This window comes from Fusarium tjaetaba (genome assembly GCF_013396195.1).
Source record: "Fusarium tjaetaba strain NRRL 66243 chromosome Unknown NRRL66243_c0000038, whole genome shotgun sequence".
Lineage (NCBI taxonomy): Eukaryota > Fungi > Ascomycota > Sordariomycetes > Hypocreales > Nectriaceae > Fusarium > Fusarium tjaetaba.
This window is the reverse complement of record NW_023501234.1, coordinates 39,766-55,020: the sequence shown is the minus strand read 5'-3', so window position 1 is coordinate 55,020 and position 15,255 is coordinate 39,766. Positions and strand designations below refer to the sequence as shown.

Here is a 15,255-nt window from a genome sequence, read left to right as displayed (position 1 = left end):
GTACATATTCCAATTTTAGTGATCGACTATTACATAAGCTCAAGCAAAGCAGCTTGGCGCAGTGGAAGCGCGGTATGTTCTTCTCCACAGAGAGAATTCAAAATTCGTACTAACTCATCACAGCCGGGCTCATAACCCGGAGGTCACTGGATCGAAACCAGTAGCTGCTATGAAGCATTTCTTTTTTTTTTAGACTTTCTCATCATTTGTCCTTCGTTCTCTGTCCGCTCTCTGGCCTTTGTGATATTACATTCTGACTATATCATATCAACATATCCAAGGACACTGTCGCTAAATATGTATAATTTAATGAATGATGTAAATGCAGCTGTTAGAATAGCCTCTATCTATGCCATGTAATGAAAAGATTATTGGTTTTAATAATAAAAATGACAGGTCCGACTCACAAGAAGCCCGATAAGGCTCTTACCGCTTATGTCTTAGCAACGGTCTGGCAGCTGACCATCGATGTTCTCCAGTTCAATGATGGTGATAAGTCTATTGGCAGTATTGAATTCATATGTAAGTTAAAGCACCCATATTGGTGGATCGTAATGCACTGGAAGGAGAGTTAAACTGTTTGTAATGTTTTGTACAGGATGTGTTACAAGCCCATTTTGGCCTCTCTAGAGGTCTAGAGGTTGCAAGATAGCTTTACGTCTTATATTAGTACAGCAGTTAAATACAAGAGTCAAGCAGGTTGATTGACATTCGGCATAGCACTTGAAGTATACCAAGTGAGAATTCAAGCTTAGAAAATGGCCTAAATGTAAAGTATTTACTCAATAGCAAACCCGTTCCTAGGTCGAATATTAGCACTAGCGTCGGTCTAGCTCAACGTCAAGATAATCACATATCAACGTCAAGCTCCATAGCTGCACCGGACCTCATCAAGGCCAATTAGAAGCAAAGCAAGGAACCGTCAGAACGGATCTGCCAATATCCGAGGAGCGGATCCGTACATACCCAGCATTTGGATGTGAGTGAGATTTTGAGGTCCACATGAATCACTTCACGGGAGCAATATAATACATCGTTCAAACTTCCAACGAATATGATAGGATACGAAAAGCATTTCAGTCGTGATTAATCTTCTCATTGAGAAGAACAAGATCCATTCATAGAATCGTCGATATGAGGGAGAGCTATTTAACTTGACGCTGATGACGATGAATGTCTTGCCTGGAGTCTACCACGTTAGAACTGTTACTTGTCAATTTTGACCCAATGATCGAACCCACATTTGAGCCTCAGCCAAGGAATCGGCTCTCCGATCTACGATCAGATCGTCATCCTGTCTCTTCTTGGCGTGTTTCTCAGCGCAAGACAGGAAAATCTGGGCCATATCCCCTGCACTTGCAGGAAGGAAACGTTTCGATCCGCTCATCATCACCATCTGTGGCCAATGATCAGAAGGGTTTTGAAATCCTCCGCATTCTCATTATGATCGACATGGCTGAACCGGAGACCGTTACCCTATTTATGAGTCTCGCCAGGATGTATTACCAGAATAGACCTAGGAAATCGATAGTTTGACTTTAGTGTCCCTGATAACAACCAGTCGCATGTACAATGGCACAATGGCTAGCAAACATACATATTGCTTTTCTGTAGAGAACCGTTTTCTGATTCCTGTCAAGCCTTGCATCGTGATTTCGAGTACGTCAGATACCATCATAGCATTCTCAAAAAGCGTGTCCAGGGAGGAACCCCATTAGTGGATCTTAAAAAATGCATATATAGTATCCAAAATCTATTCTTGATATCCTGGTTAGCATTCAGAAGGTACCTGACTTGGAAATCGATTGACATCTGGTTGTAAAGATGCGTTTCTCTGCTGTCGCTGCCGCGCTTTGCGTCCCCTCCGTTCTTTCTTTCCCCTGGTTGGCCCCGGAGGGATTGGATGCCCTGTTGAACCACCCGGAAGCGCGTGCAGAGATTGACCGACGCTTGAAAGAGCACCAAGTTAGCCAAGAAGAGAAGGACCATGAGCCTCATCAGCTCAAGACTGGCGTCGTAGGTGGCGTCGTGTCCTTGCTTGGAGGCACCGTCGAAGCCGTCGTCGATAATGTCTTGGGTCTGATTCCTACCAACAAGGCCGTCAAGGGCCTGCAGAAGTTCCCTGAAGCCTCTCACCCTTTCAAGGCGCCTGGCAAAACTGACCAGCGAGGCCCTTGCCCTGGTCTTAACACCTTGGCCAACCATGGATGTAAGCTGAAGCACTAAAGGACACACGAGTAGGCAGCTCACAATTCATAGATATCCCCCGAAACGGTATCGCTACGATCGGCCAGATCCAAGCTGGCACTGCAAAGCTCTTCAACATGGGCGCAGATCTTTCCGCTCTCCTTGCTGTCGGTGGCGCTGTCGTCGGTGGCGATATTCTGTCCCAGAAGATGAGCATCGGAGGCCCTGATAACCGTGTCGGGCTCCTGAATGGCGCTCTGAACAAGATATTTGGCAAGCCATCTGGTATCGCTGGACATGGTAAGCCATCAATCCTAAGACCATACGCCATGGCTGTCACTAACAAGCTGAGCAGGAAAGTTCAACGAAGGCGACGCGTCTGCTACACGCGAAGACTTCTACCTCAACGGAGACAACATTTCATTCAAGTCAGGACTTTTCAAGCAGATGCACCAGCAGGCTCTCGCTAAGGGCGATGGCACTTACAATGTCGGTGCGATCAAGGAACACTTCAAGAACAGATACAGAGACTCCAAGGCCGCCAACAAGCAGTTTTACTTCAACGTCCCGAGTGCCGCAGTTGTTATGGGCGCATACTATTTCATCCCTGGCTTCTTCTCAAACGGCACCATTGGCGCGGGCGGTATTGCCAATGAAGCTTCAATCACTTCTTTCTACGGCGCCAAGCCAAAGCGCAAGAACGCTTGGAAGGATAAAGATCTTGAATACACTCATGTTCCTGAGCGCATTCCTGAGCATGGCTGGTACCGACGTGCTACACCCATGACTATCCCTGAGGCCGTTGGCGGCATTCTTGATGTGTATCTCTACGCTCAGCCAGCCTTGGGAGGATCTGGTGCGGACGGTAGCTGGGTTGTTGGTCCGCTGGACTTGCCCACTGATCCTCAAGGTTTGAGCTGCTTCCTGTACAATGCAATCTTCGCCAACTTCCCTTCTGAGCTCTTCAACTCCGTGAAGCTTTTGCAGTCGATTCTCAATGGTGTCTCGGATGCTCTTGTTCCTGGGTACAAGGCTCTCGGCTGCAAAGTCGATTTCCCCGATGCCAAGGGATCTTCGGCGAGTAAGAAGTTCGCCGCGTACGAGAAGAAGTATGTTGGCCCTGCCAAGACAAAGGCTATAGGCAGTGGATGGTATCAAAAGTGAAGATAGTCAGAGATTAATAAGTAATCGTTTTATGTAACCGCCATAGCATCGGTCGTGACATCTGGTGAAACACAGGATAACATTTACCGAGTCTGAGACAGTCCAATCCAATCGGAGGCAACGGAGGGGACAATCCACGGTACATCTGATTGGTTCAGGACTCCTCACAAAGTGAAAGGAAATGACGTCTTCTAGATGTCATCCCTCCTCGAAGCTCAACTTTTTGACACCTTTTACCATTCGCCAAATATGGATCCCAAGTATACACCGATCCAACCTCATCCCGGTGGGACATCAACTCCAGCGTCGAGCATTAATATTCAATTCGAAGAGAGCGACAGCCGAAAGAGACGTCGGTCCCGTAATCACATTGCATGTGATCGATGTCGAAGTAAGAAAATTAGCGTCAGTCCCGCCCGCGCTGCTATGCGTATCGAGTTATCGCGTACTTATTCGCTTCAGTGTAACGGTGCAAAGCCAAGTTGCCCAGCATGCATACGGGCCAAAACAGAATGTGTGTATAGGCAGTACCGTAGCTCACTACGGCCAGAAGAAGAGCAGATATTAGACCGACTCAAAGACAGCGAGCAACACTGCCAGGCCCAGTCCGACTTTATAAACCTCCTGCGCTCGTTACCCATCGACCAAGCCGCTGATGTGCTACAGCGGCTTCGAGACAACCCCGATTCACTTCCTGTCTTGTCGTCCATACGAGGCAACAGCAGCACTAACTTAACCTTTCAGCCTTCGAATCTCCGAAATGCTCGGGCAATTGCGCCACCAACTGGATCAGCCACTGAATTTGAGCTCAACGCGCAGTTCAGTATGGCATACCCCAGGATACCCCCGGTAGATCTGCAAAGTTTGAGAGCTTTGCTCAGACAGCACAGCGATAATCAGGTGAAGTCTGCGGGGAACGATATCACTCTGAATTTGTCATACGGGGCTCAGAACCCTGGTGAAACCCAAAGCTTGATGCTAGCCTCGCTTGGGGGGTATTGCGACAGTCGTCTCGAGAAGCTCCAGATCAATTACTGGACAAAGGTCCCGGTGTCAAATGAAGTTGCTGCAGAATTGATATCATTTTATATCACAAACGATCACAAGATTCTCGGCTTCTTCGATGTTGACCTGTTCCTCGATGATCTTGTGCAGTGCCGCCAGAGATTCTGTTCTCCTTTTTTGGTAAGCTCAGTCTTATGTATCGCATGCGTAAGTAGTTTGTTCAATGACAATGCGGACATGTTGATGCTAAGGCTGAAAAGCAAGGGTACCCTGCGATTAATCCGGGGACGAATGAAATTCGTAACGCTGCCTTCCAGGAGGCTGAAATGCTCTGGCAGGGAGAGCGATCTGATCCATCGTTCATCTCTTTAGCTGCTATGGGCGTTTTCAGCGCGGCCTGCATTTTTGAAGGAAAAGATGCCATAGGCCAGGAGTGTACGCAATCGCTTCGCCATGAAGAAGAACGTCTCGGGCTCTGTGGTGGTCAAGTTGATGGTCTACTGACGCTGAATGCCGTCAATCCAGATACACCCGAATGGGTGAGGGCAACCTCGCAAATTGCTTGGGGAGTCTACAACTGGCTGACGTACGTAAACTCAAGGGGAAATCAGACTCAACCTGACTCTTCTGTTTGACTAGGATCCACGTTCTCTACTATCATCACAAGCATATCCGCTTCCCTCCAACCCTGCCCATTCCAGAAGGAGATCTATATATGTTCAGGGTCTGATTTTCTTGGAAAGATGTTCCCGAATGCTTGTCGACTATGGGTGCTTGCTCAAGAGGTCCTGGGAGTTTATAGCTTCGCCAAGTCGCCAATCTCGGAGCGCGTGCCACTAGCCTTTGCGGAAGGCAAGTATCAGAAACTGCTAGTATGGGCTGGCACTCTGGACAGTCATATGAAGCGAGTAGACGGCTGCCCACCTGAGGTGATGGTATTTCAGTGAGTTACTTGGTAAGTAACTGCCCACATTTATCTGATTGTCAAACAGTATCCTATTCCATGTTGTTACCACCATGATATTTCGGCCTTTCATTGCAATGCCCCGCTCAACGCGGCTCATGTCTTTGACCTCCCCGGATAGTCATCCAAAAGCAGTATACGCAGCTTCAGTGAGCCAGCTGAAAGATCTTGTGTTCTGCTTCTGTGCCAAGTATCCACAAGCTGCGTTCACGACATTCTTCAACACCGGACTGTTCACGCTCAGTTTGGCACTTTTAGAAGACTTACAGGACCAACTGTGGCGGTATTACTTCTACCTGTGCGTTCGCTGCTGGCAAGACCTGTGCTTTTGTTACCCGGTTTTCCGCGATGTTGCGAAAGCGTTCTTATCCATGGCGATGCAGAAGGATGCCATTGCCACGGGGGAGGCTCAGAACCTTCTGCAGGGAATTGATCAGACTGGGGAACATCACACTACAGCCGAAGAGGCTTTCACGAGTTTCATCTTTGGCCCTGTCTCTGACATGGTCGCTGAAGCACAGGTTCATGCAATGGCTGACAAATTCGAAGAGATGGTCGTGTTTGATGAGTTGATCGATAAAAACACGACTAGCTAGCTAGCAGCAGACAGCTTCGCAACATTGTACAAAAACGGTCAATCTAGACGCGTCTAACGTCATTAGGTCTGCAAATGAGATCTTAATCGAGCTAGACAAAAATTGAGAATTATGCTCACCTATTGGGTATTAATTGCTGACTCACGTCATCTTGCACATCCAAGTTTTGTTTTTGGCCCGACGGAAACTCCGCAGCCCAAAAGCTATCGGAATGTGACGGCACCAGGCACTCCATAATCTCTCAAGCCTAACACTAGTGTTCGACAACAAGATACTGAGTATACGACAAGACGAAATGTCGACTGGTACCTCTTCCAAAGTTTCTGGTGTGAGAAGGAGAGCTTGTGTCAATTGCACCTCTGTCAAGTCCAAATGCCTGCCATTCTCATCTGACGAATGCCAGCGGTGTAATCGGCTTGGTAAGCGGTGCACCTACCTTAACGTTGTGGAGAAGCGAAAGAGTCCCTCCAGCTCCTCGTATGTCTATGAAAATAGGGGACTTTTCTTCAAGATATATTGACATTGCTTAGCCGTACACGGCTCCTGGAGCAAAGGTTGAGTAGAGTTTTGGCTCTGCTGGGTAACCAAGCCCAGGGCATGCCCATGAGTGGCTTCATCGCACAATTAGCGGCCGAAGACCTCAACATGAATGTGCTAGATGGCAACCAGTTTGGCCAATTGCCGCTGTCTCACGTCTTAACACTTCAGGGGACGCTAGATGTTGTTGATCGAGGGTTTGTCAGCTTGACTGAAGCAGAAAGATTGCTTGACAACTATCGTAACAGAGCGATCGAACACTTCCCTTTCGTTCCCATTTCTTCCGAAACTACCGTCGCTTCTCTTAGATCTACCAAGCCCTTCTTATTCATGTGCATCATGGCAACCATGAAATTCGAGAATTGCAGCGTCCAACACCAGATCGGTGAAGAAATCCGAAACCAAGCACATCAGCGAGTTTTGATGCAGTCAGAAAGCACTCTTGAAATCCTTCAGGGTCTGTTGATATATCTAGCATGGTACCAATACTTCTTCATCAGCTACGAGAAGCAGCAAATTGTTCCGATCGCACAGTTATGTGTTTCACTAGTCCAGAATCTGGGGCTCGACCAGAACCCTGGTAATATGAGACGCAAAGTCGATCTTGGGCCAGATGAGACAGCCCCTAGACGCAAGGCCGCAAGGTCTGCAGAGCAGCTTCGGGCTTTGCTTGGAACTTACTGCACGGCATCTTGGTGCGTATAGAAAGGTCGAGGGTTTTTAAAGGGAAGTAGACTAATGGTCCAGGGTTTCTATCAAGTTTCGGACTCGTGGTGCTTTACCATACACAGGATATATGAAGCAAAGCTGGGATTTCCTCCTAAACAACGCAGAATATGCGAGTGACCTTATTATCCCCTCTTTCGTTCGTATAAATGAATTGTGCCGTCGTATATGCGACACCTTTGGGTATGATGACCTAGAGAACTCAGGCATGAGGGGAGAGTTTGTCAGCGCCATGGCTTTGCAGACGCTGAGTAACGAGTCTGCATTGTTGAAAGCTTCCATTCCTCCAAATCTTCAAAACAACCGTGAGTCAACCTCCAAGGACTTCTGGTTCATAGCTTGACTCAAATTCATTGGCAGTTGCTATAAGAATGGAGGTCTACTTGCTTGATACTTTACTCGGCGAAGTTTCACTGCATGATGACTTTTGGGACAGCACATCGACTTCTAACGTCTTTAGAACTAATAATCCGTCTTCTTCGACCAGTACCAGGGTCTCTATTTTGTTTAACCTTATTCTGAGCTGCAAGTCGCTGAACGATGCCGTCATAGCCTATCCAGACGAAGAGCTCTGGTACATCACGTTTTATACAACGGCCAAGATTTGCAGAAGTCTCTTGTGCCTCTCAAATGCTAGCAAGATATCATCCGAAATCTTCAGAGAGACTGGACTTGCCTCATTCAATGCCCCTTTCATGGCCATCAGTTCTCCTGTTCACGACGCCATGACAGTTGAGAGGGTGGCTGACTTGAAGAGCGAAGCAAAGCGACTACAAGGAAAGTTCAAGAATCTCTCATCTCAAGTACAGAAATTCGGCAATGAGGAAGACATCATGCTTGGTTTCTCGGATATGATATGGGCCGTGGCAACTGCATATGAGGAAACGAAAAGGCTGGAACCAGGACTGTTAAGCTGTTCTCTTGGAAGTGATGGGCAGAACTCCTCTTCTGAACTGAGTAGCTCGGAAGGCTATCTCTCGAGTACCGGTTCTGGAAATATGCAGCCAGAAGCAATGTTAGACTTCGGCCTGATGGAAGATGAAACTTGGGAAGAGTTGTTGGCTGGGATCGCTACCGTAAGCGACCCTGCATCATCGCTGCAAGTATGAGTAGCTGTAATTAGCAAGCACATAGAACGCCCCTCAATAAATTTGTCGAGAGCATTGGCAAGGGAATTCTGTAAACTCCGAATTGCTGCAACGTCGTCTTTATATCCGTAATGACATGGGCTGACAGGACCAAAAACCTTGGCTGAGGATTTTCGCTTACAGGCGATTGGCCAGGGATTGCTTCAGTGGCTGGCCGGAAATTCCGTCTGCGGCGAAGTCCACTAAAGCTTGGTAATAACTGCATAGACCCCGTTGCGACGAGCGGATATAAGATGCCTCAATATCTTGGTCATGAGAACTCGAAGCAAACTATTCTACCATCTCAATTTCAAGATAAAAACAATTAACAAAAGTTTATATCAAGCGTAATCATCATGCCTCCTCCCAAAGGAACTCCCAACCCTCTTGAAGGACCTGGTAAGAAAGCCCTCTTTGTGTGCTTCATTTTGAGGCATGAAATAACCTACATGAAGGTGACTATGACCTTACCTCGGTGGTACACTCCGACACCTATCCTGCCATTGACCCACAGAACTTCAATTTCAAGGACAAGGTAGTTCTCGTCACTGGAGCATCTCGAGGCTATGGCCGAGCCATGTGTGCAGCTTTTGCACGAGCTGGTACCTCTCGTATTGTTGTCGCTTCTAGGTCTGACATGTCGGCAACTGCCGAGGCTATCACAGCTGCGGCAAAAGAAGCAGGTCACCCAGAGCCAGAGGTCCTGACCATCAAGGCGGATGTTGGTGTTCCCGAGAGTGTTGATGCTTTGGCGCGAAAGATCGACGAAGCATTCGGTTATGTTGATGTCGTGATCAACAATGCAGCATTCATGAAAATGGTGTCCATACCTGATTCTGAGCCTGCAGACTGGTTGCAGACCCTCACCGCGAATGTCTATGGGCCGTATCTCGTTGCTCGAGCCTTGGCCCCTCTGCTTGTCAAGTCTGAACTTAAAACTATCATCAACATCAGTAGTGTCGGAGCTCACCTCGTATCGCCGACCCTAAGCTCATACCAGATATCTAAGCTGGCGCTTACCAGATTGACCGAGTTTATCTCGGTCGAGTACGCGGACAAAGAGATCGTTTCGTACAGCGTCCATCCTGGAAACTCTCCTTCAGAGATGTTGGGAGGTATCGAGGGGATTCCCGAGCCATTTCGAGCAGGTCAGTCTATCGATCTAAATCATCAGAATCTGCTGCTAACAGTAAATAGCCTTTGTTGACACTCCTGCGCTTTGTGCAAACTCTTTGGTTTATTTGGCATCAGAAAAGCGACCTTGGCTGGCCGGGCGTTACATCAATCTTACTTGGGATCTTCCCGAACTGATGTCGAAGGAAGAGGAGATTGTCAAGGGCGATAAGCTCAAAGTTCGTCTTGTGACTTAGTTAGTTGGATACTCGCTTGGGAAATGCACAATCGTCAACTGCGGGATTTATCATGCACTTAGATATTCGAAGCAAAAGTGATTGTCTAAATTGTGTGGAATAATTATTACGTAGTAGTCTATCGAGGGGTATGTCCAATGGTCTATGTCATCCAATCCGTACAAATACACTTTTAGTAAAAGTCCTCTCACTCAGCCGAGTGATTACTTTATTGTTGCTTGCCATCCTCAGTCTTAAGGTTCTCCAACTGATCCAGGCACCTCTTTCGGATACCGAAGAACGCTGTGACATGTCCAACAACCCACCAAGCAAAGAGAATAGGAAGTCCAATGTGAAGAGAGTTGCCGCATCCAGACCAGACCTCGATGAGAATGATCCATAGTGAATGAGCGGGGAAAAGGTAACCAATGCGGTAGAATCCGGTTGTAAGCTCAAAGGGGAACACGACAGAACCGACATTCATCATGAACCAAGTCAGGAGGAAGAAAGGCGTGAGGGCCATGGGGATATAGCTTCCAATCAGAGTTTCTAGTACTTGGAAGTTGACATCCATGAATAGCCAAAAGGTCAACCAGGATAGAGCAAACTGTCCGCCAGAAACACCCCAGTCTTCGCGGAAGGCCCAGATATATCCTGTGACGATCAGGGCATAGAGGGCAGAGAATATTATGCCGTTGATAGAGCGCATGATGAAGAGGTCGCGGATGCGCATGTTCTTGTGAAGGCCGAACTTGTCGTAAATGCCGTTCATGGCGAGGACATAGAAGAACTGGCCAAGGATAGCCATTACAATGTTGATGGTGTTGTAGAGGTTTCGGCTTCCCTGGTTGGTGGGCATGATGATGTCGGCGGTACCTTGGATAGGGTTGAGATATGCTTCGACGGCAGCTGGATCACTGCTGTTGACACTTCGTAGGGCGGATCGGCCCTGTTGGGACTGGTAGTAGCTACCTCGAGCGGCGCTGATGACCTTTTGCAAGTTGGGAACCAAGTATCCAGAAGCGACAGTAGGATATCGGGCGCTGTTGTAGATGTAGGTGATGCTATCAGCAGGGTTGTAGTTCTCGGCAGCAGAGCCACCTTCAATAGCAGCAGCAAGCTTATCAGAAGAGCCCTTGTTGATGTAGATAGCACCCCAATAATCTGCGTGACAGACGCCATGCTTAACATCCTTTGTCTCGGGGTAGTCATCGGCGGATCGAAACTCAAGTGTAGGGAAAGTCTTGTCCTGGAAGTTCTTGTATGCGCTGGCGACAGACTCTCCAACAGCACCACCATCATAGTCGACGACTAGAATCTTCAGACCTGATACTCGATTACCGACCTCGAATGTGGAACCGAAGACGTATGAAAGGTCGGCGAGGAAGACGACGAGAATGGCAACCATGACACCTGTGAGGATCTTGATGACAAGACCTCTTCGGCCGTGCCATGTTGCTGAGTTGATGCCATGTCGTTGTGTGTCCTCCATGACGGCCGGCTCGTCGTGTAACGTGGGAGCAGGGGAGGATGATTGTTGTTCTAGATCGACTGCCATATTGAAGACTGAACTGAACGAAAGGGGTAGGTGATGTTTGTCGAGATGCAGGGGTTGAAGTAGCTGAAGAGTTTTAAAGAATCAGACCACGATTAATGGAGACTGGGAGTTGTTTTTCTTATCTGTCTAAGTAATTAATTAATGGATACGAAATTAAAACAATCGTGCGACGCTTGCATATCTAAATAGCCAGATCCATCTGATCGATGGTGCCATGCTATTACTATGGCCGCATATTCTGGACTCTTGAGTTCCTCCGTCGTAGGTCGGAAATCTAGACAAGTCCGAGCAGCGAGGCCTGAGTCAATCACACGCTAAACCCTATAGGGGCCTCGCGTAAGGGTCAGGGCGATCATTAGCTACTAAAAAGCAGTAAAAGCCGGCGGCACCTCGCGTCGCGACGTGGCCGACTCGCCGACTTTGGCGCTAAGATAACTGTGATTACAAAAGATGCCCACTTCCTCCCCCCTCCTAAAAATGTGACTGGAAGGATTCGCTCTTTCGTGGATCTTCGCATAATCCAGATAAGCCGGTCGGCGTTGCGCACTACTTTCCTCCGACCGAGATATTGACTGATTCATCAATCAATCAATCTGCGATTACGTGAGATCCTCACTGAAATCATTTACGTCATTTTCTTTGTTATTGGCGAAGCATGATCATCACCAATAGACCGATCTCAGCTGCTTAATTATTGGTAATGTGATGAAAATGCCGAATATTGCCTCGCATTCATCGCACAAGACATGCCTCTGACATAATTCCGTGTTGCACAATTCCCAACGGACAACATTCCTTTAACTCCGTGTGATACCTTATCAAGCCCCGTACGTGGTTTGTGCAAGCACTGCACTATTGCCATGCAACACCTGTAGAGCCTGTATTCCTCCTTACCTGACGTCGTAAGCAACACAAAACCCGTAATGGAGTAGCACAAGAGCCAGTTGATATGCACCGGATATATTTGCCGACATTGATGAGATGGCTTGTCAGTATTAAATATTAATATCGCAAAGCATACGAGTATTTGACTTCGTAAAACGTGTGCAATACGCGGATCCGCGCCATGGCTCGCACTGGTCCAACAAAGCAAATTCTTCGATAGTTTCTAAATGGCGCTTACTATTTTTGGCGATCGGGCAACCCTACGGTATTTTGATGGAAAATACACAACTATAGGGTAGTTTACTTCAATCTCATTTTCTGACACTGAGCTTCAGGCGCTTGCAGACTTCATGGTTAAGGTATCGTCGGAAGGGCGTTCGTTTTATTGTATTACTGTAAATTCAATATAATCCGCGTGCAATAGCCTTACTAGGCCTGCATGCAGGGAATCCTTTTTCTTTCCCTTTTCTTTTTTACTCGGTCCATGGAAGCAATTAAACTTTGTTCCCGCTTATAAATGGTAGCGGCGCCATCAAACAAAACACTCGATGGCTTCAACCTCACCTCAGCGTTACTGTGGTGTTAATACGCCACCCAATGGCCCATAACGGTAAGTCCAGTTACCTAATGAGTACACATACAGGATTATCTGTTGGACTTGATCTGGCTTCTCACGGCGAAGTTGGGTACAAGGTTCAACTCCCAGCTCGTGATGGCACGCCACCAACCCCATCCCTTCATCTGCTTTGAGGCTGATCGGCGATGCCTAAGTAGCAGTAGCTCCGATTTCAACAAAACCAAGCCAGTGTGAGGAATTTCGCTGAGTACTGAAAGTACTTGCCTATAGCAAGTCAAAGTTGCAGGCCTTTCCCAACCGTAAGCTTCGATCAGCTGGCCCAACCCCAACGTGGCACGGGCGTGTACATCGTCAAAGATCATCAAGGTGTATACGTCTTCGAGGGATCGATTGAGTAAGTGCAATCTGTCATAAAATTCTCCTCAGCCCACGCTCCCTTACTGAATTAAAACGATAGATCCACAATGAATGTCGGCGATCGATGTAGAGTTTCGTACATCTATCATGAATATCATCTATCACATCCGACCACTCTCACCCCTTCGGAGGTTTTCAAGAGTTAAGGTTAATGCTAGCCGTTTCGTTGCCACTTGTCAGCTGTCGCATTCTTCGACCATGCAGCATGTTCAACCTACCAACCAACTCAGGCAGAGACATTGGCGGGTATGACGGCAGAGGTCTTCCTGTCATAATTACCGTACCGTGACATAACAGCAGAGACACTGATGGGGGCATCATCCCGCTTCATCAAATGACCAGAAGAGAGAGAAGAGCTGTTGGCTGGCATCGTGAAATGGTAGCCGGAGCAGAAAATGTGTCTCCACTGCCCCCAAGTCCAGACCTGCTGGCCTGAGGCATATTACATGAAAGTCTCATAAGATCCAGTAATTATATGGAACTCAACACTCGATTCAGAATTTGGCTGAAAGCTCAAGGTGCTATTCGTGCAGAATACAAACTTTGCCAGCCGGGATTAACTTTGCCTCCAGCCCCTCATATTAGCTTCTCAAGTAAACTTCCGCTCGCAACGGGCCGCTCAATTTATATCCCGATAAGTTATGTAACTGACAGCCCGCCTAACGCACTTGGTCAGTGCCAAGCTGGGCATCCGGATTACCGCTGAGGGAACTCCGCCTGACCGACATCCGCAAAACTGATATTCATAGCTCCGAGACATTGGGGGTTCATACGCAGCTCCATTTCGGTTTCGTTAGCCAAGAGACGGACAAGCTGCCATAGCAGTTTCCGCCTCTTCTTTTTTGGACGACTTGCAGATTTTGATGCGGAGATGTCAAGATTGGGAGTCCACTGACGTGACTCGGATATGGCCCCCGGTCGATGTTGGTTGTGATGAGATCGTGGGTTGCATCTGACTTTACGAGACTAAGACAGCCAACCACTGAAGGGAGAGATGTCGCGTCCTATTACAAGGAAGGGATGGTAGGTGCCCCACAGGAGAATTTTCGTATTCTACACAACCACATGCGAATGAATAGAGATCAGCAACCCGTCCATCGTCATATTACGGGAAGCAGCAACGGCTTGCAGATCACCGTCTTTGCACCAGTCAGATCAAAGAAGTTGATGGCCCGTAACGCTTGACATGAGACAAGACGTTCTCCCTTGGTGTCGATCAGACTCTGCAAAGATTGGCCAATAATGAATGAAACGGCACTTGCCGCTTGATGTGCGGCTGAAGAAAGGGGGGGGCCCTGTTGTCTTACAACTCGAATGATTTGCGGGGGTTGGCAATCCACGACCAAATTCTTGAGTGAAGTTCTGTTCTCAAAAGATTGCCTTTCTATCGCGGCAGGACACCGTCGTAGCAGCAGCTAGAATTGTGTCAGATCAAATTGTGTAGGGTCGTAACCCTAGATTAAGCTCTGGTAGCTAATAAGACTCCATTCACACTTGAGAAGACCTACAACAGTTAGCAAAGGTTCAAGCAACCAAGGAAGTGACGTGTGATTGTAGATGCAGCTTAAAACCTTTACGGATGTACACGTGAGTCAAAATCAAGTTTGTCCAACCCTCACTTCATGTCTTCATCTCGAATCCTTCTCACCGCCTCGGTGATGCTCGAGCCAAGAGCCAAGCAGTGAATCTTCCGGTCCATTCAGAATGGCTCTTCGCCCTGATCGTCAGTAAATCAACCGTTGTTGTTGCCTTGACAGGCGCCTCTGACATAGATGGCAGCGGCAGGTCTCAGAATATCAAGAATTATCATGAACATTGCCAAGTTGAGATGTCACATACCAGACAATTATGCTTCTGGCCCAACGCGGTAAGACAAACTTAATCGCCAGGACGTTGAGCTCGTACAACACTAAGCGTCTTGGCACGGCCATGAGACGGCTTTGACAAGTTGGGACTGCCAATAGCCTATGGAAAGTAATGTACCTATCGTGAGCTTCAACTTTGCCAGATGACGACTGTTTGAGGAATTCGACCAGCCTCTCATGACTTGTGGTTTTCAGACACTCACAAAGAACTTGCTTGCTGGGCAGGGAGCAGAGATGCCTTGAGGGACTCCTTGCCTTGGATCTTGAGAACTCGGAAATCTATAAAAACCCCGTTCAT

At 47.7% G+C, this 15,255-nt stretch overlaps 4 protein-coding genes across 4 annotated transcripts; 3 read left to right on the top strand and 1 right to left on the bottom strand.

Moving 5' to 3' along the window:
- Nucleotides 1-1,824: 1,824 nt before the first annotated feature.
- Nucleotides 1,825-5,916, top strand: FTJAE_2111 (apo9 cpo9; the record flags this gene model as incomplete). Its single annotated transcript, XM_037348272.1, has 7 exons — nt 1,825-2,209; nt 2,260-2,487; nt 2,543-3,338; nt 3,876-4,536; nt 4,608-4,942; nt 5,024-5,299; nt 5,349-5,916. The coding sequence occupies 7 exons, from the start codon at nt 1,825-1,827 to the stop codon at nt 5,914-5,916; spliced, it is 3,249 nt and encodes a 1,082-aa protein (XP_037210780.1).
- A 295-nt stretch (nt 5,917-6,211) lies between these two features.
- Nucleotides 6,212-8,288, top strand: FTJAE_2110 (cercosporin resistance; the record flags this gene model as incomplete). The annotated part of the gene is made up of 5 exons (XM_037348271.1): nt 6,212-6,393; nt 6,447-6,650; nt 6,702-7,148; nt 7,201-7,484; nt 7,540-8,288. The coding sequence occupies 5 exons, from the start codon at nt 6,212-6,214 to the stop codon at nt 8,286-8,288; spliced, it is 1,866 nt and encodes a 621-aa protein (XP_037210779.1).
- A 374-nt stretch (nt 8,289-8,662) lies between these two features.
- Nucleotides 8,663-9,676, top strand: FTJAE_2109 (peroxisomal short-chain alcohol dehydrogenase; the record flags this gene model as incomplete). The annotated part of the gene is made up of 3 exons (XM_037348269.1): nt 8,663-8,705; nt 8,762-9,454; nt 9,504-9,676. 3 exons carry the CDS (start codon nt 8,663-8,665, stop codon nt 9,674-9,676), a joined length of 909 nt encoding a protein of 302 aa, XP_037210778.1.
- A 208-nt stretch (nt 9,677-9,884) lies between these two features.
- Nucleotides 9,885-11,213, bottom strand: FTJAE_2108 (nitrosoguanidine resistance SNG1; the record flags this gene model as incomplete). The annotated part of the gene is made up of 1 exon (XM_037348268.1): nt 9,885-11,213. The coding sequence occupies one exon, from the start codon at nt 11,211-11,213 to the stop codon at nt 9,885-9,887; it is 1,329 nt and encodes a 442-aa protein (XP_037210777.1).
- Between the last annotated feature and the right edge of the window lie 4,042 nt (nt 11,214-15,255).